At 31.4% G+C, this 9,516-nt stretch overlaps 1 protein-coding gene across 1 annotated transcript; it reads left to right on the forward strand.

Moving 5' to 3' along the window:
• Nucleotides 1-6,469: 6,469 nt before the first annotated feature.
• Nucleotides 6,470-8,904, forward strand: LOC123921933 (L-type lectin-domain containing receptor kinase IX.1-like). The gene has a single exon (XM_045974670.1). It carries the CDS (start codon nucleotides 6,690-6,692, stop codon nucleotides 8,718-8,720), a length of 2,031 nt encoding a protein of 676 aa, XP_045830626.1. The 5' UTR covers nucleotides 6,470-6,689; the 3' UTR covers nucleotides 8,721-8,904.
• Nucleotides 8,905-9,516: the final 612 nt, after the last annotated feature.

Below are 9,516 nucleotides of genomic sequence, written 5' to 3' on the forward strand. Positions count from 1 at the left end.
AAGACATCATAGTTACATTGGTTAAATTTTGTAAGGCAATATCTCTAGTCCTATTTCCCACAACAGAGGCTGCTGGGGAAGGCATGGTACTCCTGTCAGGATTTGGGTTAGAATTATGTAAGCCTGCCATCAGAGAATCTGGCATTCCTAATCCTGATTGGTTCAACAGAAACGATCGAATGGGGCTCCTTACATCTTCAGCACCAGGCTGACTGCCCCCTATACCATGTGATACTAACGAAGATATCGACCCAGATACAGTCGAACTCGTTGAGGGCATTGTTACCCCTATATTCCCAAAACTGACTGCAGGAACGCTCGAAGCAGATGTTCCAGAGCCTTGGGCCATGACAGTAGCGTTACTAATTGACGCTTGTGTTGGCTGTCCTTCAGGATTTGGGACATTGTTGTTATTGTTTTGATTATTATTTGGTGGTCTAACCATTTTTGATCTAGATTTGACACTAGTTAAATTTGGTAAAGATTTACCACTTCTCAAATGCATACAAAATCAAAACACAAACTATAAACACTAACTGTCTTAATACTTGTAAAAGGATTTTTAGAAAATAAACTTCTTTTAAACAATGTAAATTGCACAAAACAACCCGTCCCACCGGGTGTGCCAATTTGTTTACACTGATTTTTGGTAAACAACCGCTAGTTTAAATTAATTACTTGAGAGATCAACTAGTAAATCTCGGGACAATTGTTTATGCATTTTGTTAAAGGAAACTTGGAAGTTTATTTTTGAAGACATCCTTATTTTATAAAAGAACAATATGTTTAATTTCTGAAACATATGTTAAATGCAATTAAAGCAAGTTCACTCGAACGAGGGAACCAATAAAAAGCAGAATTGGTAAACGCTTTAAGAAAATAAAGACTTATGAAAAAGTAAATTTGCATTTAGAATGTAAAAGTTACAAAGAAAATGTAAAGGTTCACCGATTCATACATCTTTCTCGAATAACTCGTTTCTCGCTTTAACATGGATACTTTGAGTGTTTGAGATTTTGTGTAAATGAATTGTGACCCCTACTTCGACTACATATACTTCTATTTATAGAAAATTAAGCAACGTCTATCCTAACGTTAAACTACTAAACTTCAGCCACGCGTCCTTTGCATTTGAAATGAACCAAGGCCTGTAAACCGTTGTAACCGTCGAAGTCGAATCACCCTTAAATGATAAAAATTGCTCTAAGTCCACAATTCTTGACTACTTCGATTCATTGGCTTCCATCGAAAGATTCTTTCAGTCTCGAGCTATGAAGCTTTTCCATTAGGATTCTCTTGTTCTTGAAGACATTAAAGACTAAGGCTACCTAAAGCCATCTCAACAGGTTTTTTATAGCAATAAATGTCTTTGGAACTGGAGATTATAACATATTTTACCTTGAGCTAAAATATGGGATAACAATAGTAAAAGTGAATTGGAATTGGATTAAGTGTAATAAGACTGCATGAAGTTAGCAGTACATCATCGTCTAATTAACATCAAACGGTCTAAATTTTAAAATTTTATTTTATTTATTTTTTTAAATAAAATTTAAGTTGAATTTTTATTTTTAATTTTTGAAGGAAGGAATTTGAAAATTTAAATATGTTTCGATTGCAGTATAATCACATTTCTTTGACCGCACAAAATTCGGATTCAACACAATGAATCAACAATGATACATTTGATTATTGCATTTGACTGTTTCAATCACAGTGAATCAAAAGAGTGACATAATTAAACATTATAGTTATACAAGACTAAGACTTTCGATGAAAATGAAATAATATTTTAGACTAAATGAAAAATTACATAATTAAAGATATGATTACATATAATGTTTTATTTTGTGCGGTAAGTGTCATATTTTTTTAAACATTTTCATTTGTGTTTTTTTTTTTTACTAAATAAAAGATGATCATTCATTCAAATTGACAAGAGTACATCGATGTCGATGTAATACAAATTCAAAATCCTTAAAAACAAAAAAGATGAATCTGCAAACAAACCCACAACATCTGTGTTAATAGCATAAAACAACATATTGCATAAGCCTACATATTGTTAGTCTCACATTAGTTGCGAGATGGTCTGAATAAGTGTTTATAAAGTAGAGCCAATCATCACCTTATAAGCCGGTTTGTAAGGACACGAACGGAACTAGGTAGTGAAGAAAAGGGGCAGCCGCCACCCCATCATACATATAGTAGTAATATAATATCCTATGTAACATATATATTGCCACCATGTTATTTTAAAAAAAAATAGTAGTATGTCACCCTTCTATTTAGGTCCACCTAACCAGTAAAGTAAATAAGTAACCAACTTGTTTACCATGTGTATTCCTATTCCCAAGTAGTCTAGGTTCTTTTATAAAAACACAAGGGTGTGTTTGGTAACACAAATAAACTAGCTTATAGCTTGTTATAATAGCTTATAAGCTTGTTTGATAAAATTAGAGGTGTTTGGTAATAAGCTTTTATTAGTAGCTTATAGCTTTTTTTTCATATGTTATTTCAAGTAGCGTTTGAGTTTATAGTTTATAGTTTTTTACCTCTTATTCCAATTTTAACCTTGTTATTTTTATTTATTTATATTTTTAATAAAAAGCAACTCACTCACAAAAATAACTACTCACTCACATAAAATAACCATGTACTTTTATGTCATTTTATGATTACAAAAGCTAAATTTATCAAACACTTTAATTACATTCTACTAGGTTTTCTAAGCATGGTTATTTTAATATGTTATAATCTTAGAAAAACACGGACACTCTTTATATCAGACGTGTCCTGATGTCCGACACCGACACAACATCGGCACATATGATTAATTTAATTATTTTATTTAGTCAAATTATTTTCGTTGTCGATATGTCAGTGTCCGTGTCTGGTCTAATATCTGTATTGTTTAATAGGTTAAAATATATAGCTGTGTCTTTTTAAAAAATATTCTTAAATAATGTTGTGTTTAAAAATATTAAATAGTAGAAATTAGTTATGGTTGATGTTATTTAACAAGTGTGATATTTTTGTCACCCTCGATGATTTTTTCTGGTTCTGTCCATGTGTAAGGATGAGTTAGTCTCAAAACTCAATTCTAAGACATATTTGACTATATTGAAGTTTCCGATTTGTAAGAATAAGTTAGGCTCAAAACTCAATTCTATGACATATTTGACTATATTGAAGTTTCCGAAATATTCATGCCTCCGGATCTGTAGCGTTGATACCAAGACGAGACAACAATACTCTGCACTAAGACGGAAAAACAAAATACATGACACTAAGATGGAAAATTAAAATAAAGGATAATGAAATCACAAAAAACAAACGAAAGAAATACTAAATATATGTAAAAATCACACTTATTTAATTAAAATAGAAAGAAAAACGATTTAGAGATGTCTTTCATGAATCATTGCCGTAAAACATGTCTTGATTTTTATGGCACCATAAAATAAAATTCATCAAAAAACATTATTTTCTTCGCACTTCAAGAATGTGATCCTAAAAATATATACCAAACAAAAACAAGTAAATAAATCTAATAAATTATAATAAAAGCTTATGTTATTTATTTAATACAGGATAAATGATCATTTACCTTCTGTAAAATAAGCAAATTTTTGTTTACCTCCGTTCATATTTTTTTTCTGTTTACCCAATGCAAAAGAGAGATTCTCTCATTTACCCCCTACGTGTACAGCAGGACATCTGACTGTGCGAATTTGCTGACGTGGCTTATATACATGGAAAAACTTCATTTATATTTAATTTCAAAATTCCACGTCATCTATTAAAAATAAAAATTTTTGAAAAAATTATTTTTAAAACAAAACTTATATTTTTTTTGGCAAAATTACATTCAAAGTCTTTTATCTTATTTATTTGGAACACTTCAGTTCTTTGTTTTATTTTATTTTTGTCACATTTTGGTCATTTATGTTTTATAATGCGCACATATAAGTCCTTTTTCTCATTTTTTTATTAAAAAAAATACTTTGATTTGATTTTAAAACATATTTTTATTGAAAATTAACAAATCCAGAAAAATTATAAATCTTCATGTTAATTTTTCGGTTTTTGAAAAAACGGTTTTTGAAAATAGCAACTATGAAATTATCGGCCGAGTCGCGGTTCGATACGCTCTCTTTAAGACGTTTCACGGCACTACCAAAATTGTGCAAGGTAGACTAGCAACCGTGAAGTCCCCATGATAAAGCAGTCAATTCAAGCGAAATACCGTTATCTACTGCACTGTAGAAAACGGTCAGAAAAACACCTCTGATGGTTACTACGAACCAGTCTAAGATTGATATACAAATATCAATTCGAAGTGGCAAAACCACTTTCTGTGAAACAACACGGAAAAGAATTTTTGAAGTAAGAATTTTGAGAGAGAAGAAAGTTGTAGTTTTTGAACGTGAAAATAATTTTGATAACTGAAGAGTATTTATAGAGTAAGAGGGCAACTGATGTGGATCGATAAGTGGGAGAAAAATCAGGGCCAGCACATCAAAACGTGGCCAAGATTTTAGGGACTCAGTTATGACTAAATTCAATTTAACAACGGTTATAATTCCGTTTGACTTGATATCGAGCACAAAAAACATGTGCGTTTTTGAAACGGTCAACACATTTAGTGAAAATTAATTATTAATTAATTTTTCAATTCTGGGTATTAAAACCTAAGATATCACCAAGCCCAGGTCCGGCCTGGGCCGGTCGAACGGACGGCAGCAGCGCGCATGTGATATTCGATAATGAGTGTGTGCTTGCCCGTTTTCAAAACTGGGTACCCCTTGGGACACACCTCAAGGTGTGCATTTGAAGTATATAAACACTACTAAAGTGAGTGACCCTTCCAATGTGGGACTCAATGTGAACTTTTTCAAATTCACACACTCTAGTTCTTTCACTTGTATTTACTTCTATACCAAGTTCATCATACAAGTTGCTAACTTGTTCCAACGCTTCATCATCTTCCTTAAACCTTCATCATCTTCTTTGAATAAAAATGTTGAATCAAAAAATTACTACTCAAATATACATTCAAATATCATAAATCTATCTTATATTCACCTTAGTTTACTTTTATTAACCTTAATCTTCTTCTAGACACAAAAATCAAAACTCCTAAATTTTCAATAAACACTCAAAAACCCCACATTCAAAAAATCAAGAAGGATGAATACAGACCGAATCCATTGTCTAAGAGGAAATGAAGCTGTAAACAACAAAATAAATCAGAAAAAACCCTAATAAAAGTCAACTTATAATAATTAATAACCCTAATTGAGCTAAGAAACTAACCTAAAACGATTACAACTCAAATTGAAGATATACAAATTCAACAAATTAAACTAAGCAATGATTTTTTGCATGGAAAAGTTGAAGATAAACAAATTCAACAAACCCAATTTGTTACGATCACTAGTAGAAAAATGACATATTACATAAGAAGTTTACATATGTGGAACATATATCAGATGTGAAAAGCTATATTGAGTAGTCTTTTCATCTGGTTCCAAAATGGATTTTTGGCCAGATGTAAAATGTGTTTTCTGTACTAGTGGATCCTTATTAATTTATGGCGGAAAAGAACAAAAAAAGGATATTTTTTTTCATAACAAAAGTTGCAGTAGCAAAATAAAGTGCTAGGTTTAGCAATTTGTGGGTGAAATTGGATTGTGAAATTATGCTGGCTATTGCCCCCATTCAACATTCCCAACTGTTTGAATTTGAGAATTTTAGTGTTCATTGAAAATTTAGGAGTTTTTAAAAAATCAAACTAAAGTAATTTTTAAATAAGATAGGACTAAAGTGTTACAAATAAATAAGATAAATGACATTTGGTGTAATTTTGTGAATTTTATGAAGTTTAAGAATTTTTAATTTAAAAAAATGGTTTAATTATTTTTTTTCAATTTTTTTAATAGATGGCGTGGAATTTTGAAATTAAATATAAATGAATTTTATCCATGTGTACAAGTCACGTCAGCAGATTCGCACAGTCAGATGTCCTATTGTGCAAGTAGGGGGTAAATGAGGGGTTCTATCTTTTGCAGGGGGTAAACAAAAAAAAAAAAAATTAATAATCTGAACAGGGGTTAAACGAAAATTTGTTTATTTTGCAGGGGTAAATCATTTACCCTTTAATATACTACTAAAAACAATGCGAATTTTGGTTAAAAAAAAAAAACAATGTGAATTTGCATGTCATCAACTCCTTATGCTTTAAGTCTTTAACCATATATCGCTTGTCCTCAATAAACAGAAGATTTGGAATAAGATCCTTATTATTTTTTTGCATTAACTCTAGTTCTCAAGAGAATGAGATGCTGTTAATCCAGAACTCTGCCGCGAGATAAGTAATGTTTGGCAAAAAATTGTTCTCACCAAGAATCGAACTATCCATTATATGTTTAATGAAAAATTGATGCAGACATTTTAAAAATATTACTAAACATTGAATCTGAAGTAAAATCAAAATATGAGCATATCCGGCCTATAGGTCAATATATAATTTGTTTTCTTCTTCTCCAAGTAATATATAATTTATTATGTTATTCAATTCAATCTGATTGAACTATTCACATGTTACATGAATATGAACTTATTTTATTCTTTTATGTAGCTGTCATAGTGTCATTTGATGCAACCACGTTCAAATTATCATTTATATGTTGAAGATCATCGTCAAAAATTGTCAAACCTCATCTTTTCTGTTGATCTCTTTAGAAACTCAAAGAATGGCTCCTAGTTTGTATACCATTCCCCTCTTCTTCTTGTCCTTGATTTTCTTCATCGTCCCTTCTTATTCAATTCACTTCCGAATTCCCCGTTTTAATCCAAGTGATGCTAACATAATCTACCAAGGTTCTGCAGCACAAGATGATGGAGAAGTTAACTTCAACATCAATGAAAAATATTCATGTCAAGTTGGAAGGGTCATTTATGCCAAAAAAGTGTTACTTTGGGACTCAAACACAGGTCAACTCACTGACTTCACAACCGATTACACTTTCATCATCAACACTCAAAATTATGCTATTTCTAAATATGGTCATGGACTTGCTTTTTTCTTGGCTCCTTTTGGATTTGAAATCCCACCCAATTCTTCTGGTGGCTTTTTTGGCCTATTTAACACCACAACAATGGATTCATCAACAAGTAACCAAATTGTTCATGTGGAGTTTGATTCTTACCCAAATTATGAATGGAATGAGACAATACAACATGTTGGAATCAACAATAATTCAATCATTTCATCAGTATCAACACCTTGGAATGCAAGTTTCCATAGTGGTGACACTGCTGAGGTAAGTATTAGCTACAATTCTATTACCAAGAATTTGACTGTATCTTGGAAATATCAAACCACCTCTAATCCACAAGAGAAAAATAGTCTCTCATATAAAATTGATTTGATGAAAGTTTTACCAGAATGGATTACTGTAGGATTTTCTGCTGCAACAGGTTCCATTGCAGAAGTAAATAGTCTTTTGTCATGGGAATTTAATTCAACTTTGGACAAAACTGATGATAGTAATTCAAAAGAGACGAGATTGATTCTGATAGTAACAGTTTCTTGTGGAGTTGTGATATTAGTAGTGGTAGCATTTGTAGCATATGTAATACTAAAGAAGAAAAGAAAGAAAAGTGAAAAGCAGAGGGAAGAGGCTATGCATTTAACTTCAATGAATGATGATCTTGAAAGAGGAGCAGGGCCAAGAAGATTTACCTACAAAGAACTTGATTTGGCTACCAATAACTTCTCTAAGGATAGAAAATTGGGTCAAGGTGGATTTGGAGCTGTTTTTAAAGGCTACTTTGTTGATTTAGATTTACAAGTTGCTGTAAAGAAAATATCAAGAGGATCAAGACAAGGTAAGAAAGAGTATGTAACTGAAGTTAAAGTCATTAGTCAACTAAGACATAGGAATCTTGTGAAGCTCTTAGGTTGGTGTCATGACAAAGGTGAGTTTCTTCTTGTTTATGAGTTTATGCCAAATGGTAGTCTTGATTCTCATTTATTTGGTAAAAGAACACCTCTTTCTTGGAGTGTAAGGCACAAAATAGCTCTTGGATTAGCCTCTGGTTTGCTTTATCTACATGAAGAATGGGAGAGGTGTGTGGTACATAGAGATATTAAATCAAGTAATGTTATGTTAGATTCTAGTTTCAATGTCAAGCTTGGTGATTTTGGGTTGGCTAAATTAATGGATCACGAACTCGGGCCACAAACAACTGGGTTAGCAGGAACATTCGGCTATTTAGCTCCGGAATATGTGAGTACAGGCAGGGCTAGTAAAGAGTCAGATGTGTATAGTTTTGGGATAGTTGTGATGGAGATAACTACCGGAAAGAAAGCTACCGAAGTAATCAAAGAAAAAGATGAAGAGAAGGGAATGATTGAATGGGTTTGGGATCATTATGGAAGAGGAGAGTTACTTGTGGCCATGGATGAGAATTTGAAAAGGGATTTTGATGAGAAACAAGTAGAGTGTTTGATGATTGTTGGTTTATGGTGTGCACATCCTGATGTAAATCTTAGACCGTCGATTAGACAAGCGATTCAAGTGTTTAATTTTGAGGTTTCATTGCCAAATCTTCCACCAAAGAGACCTGTTGCAACTTATCATGCTCCTCCTACACCTTCTGTAAGCTCAGTTGAAGCTTCCATAACCAATAGCCTTCAAGATGGTCGTTAACTGATACTTGGTCAATGGACTCATGACACGGTGTTATGTTTCTCCTTTTCTTGCTATGGTTTATAAATAAAAATTATTGTCTTGATCACTCTGTACCATGATATATATTTTATTGGTTTAGCTTTGAATGTAATTAAGGTTTTAAATATAATATTATTTGAGAAATAAACTATCTTATCATAACTAGCAATATACCCGTGCTATCGCACGGGTCGTAACGTTACGTGTATTTTTTTTTTTAGTTACACTTTGCTAAGTTCACCTTCCAAAAATAATCAAATTATATATTCATTAATATATTAAGTAGTATGATTATTTCAAAAATGATTAACATTAATAGTAATTTAACATTCAATACCAATTACAACATAGACACAAATCATGGTTAATACAAAGATTTTAGTACAAATAAGTTAATGAGTTATATGAATCAGTAGTATAATTTGTCCCATGTAAGATTTATTTAATATATATATATATATATATATATATATATATATATATATATATATATATATATATATATATATATATATATATATATATATATATATGAGTCAGGATCCGTTGACACCAACTAGTTTGACACCAAATGTTACACCTCTCAATAACGTTTTAACCGATATAAATTTTATAAAATCCACCGTTGGATTGAAAGTTTACATCATATAGATCATTTGTGTAAAATTTCAGACAAATCCAAAATCATTTGATCTGCTATTGAGACACATAAAGATTAACGGCATTTAAAAAAATACAAAAACCGTTAATTTTGATGTATCTCAATAACATATCA

This window comes from Trifolium pratense, linkage group LG4 (assembly GCF_020283565.1).
Source record: "Trifolium pratense cultivar HEN17-A07 linkage group LG4, ARS_RC_1.1, whole genome shotgun sequence".
In the NCBI taxonomy this organism is placed as follows: Eukaryota; Viridiplantae; Streptophyta; class Magnoliopsida; order Fabales; family Fabaceae; genus Trifolium; species Trifolium pratense.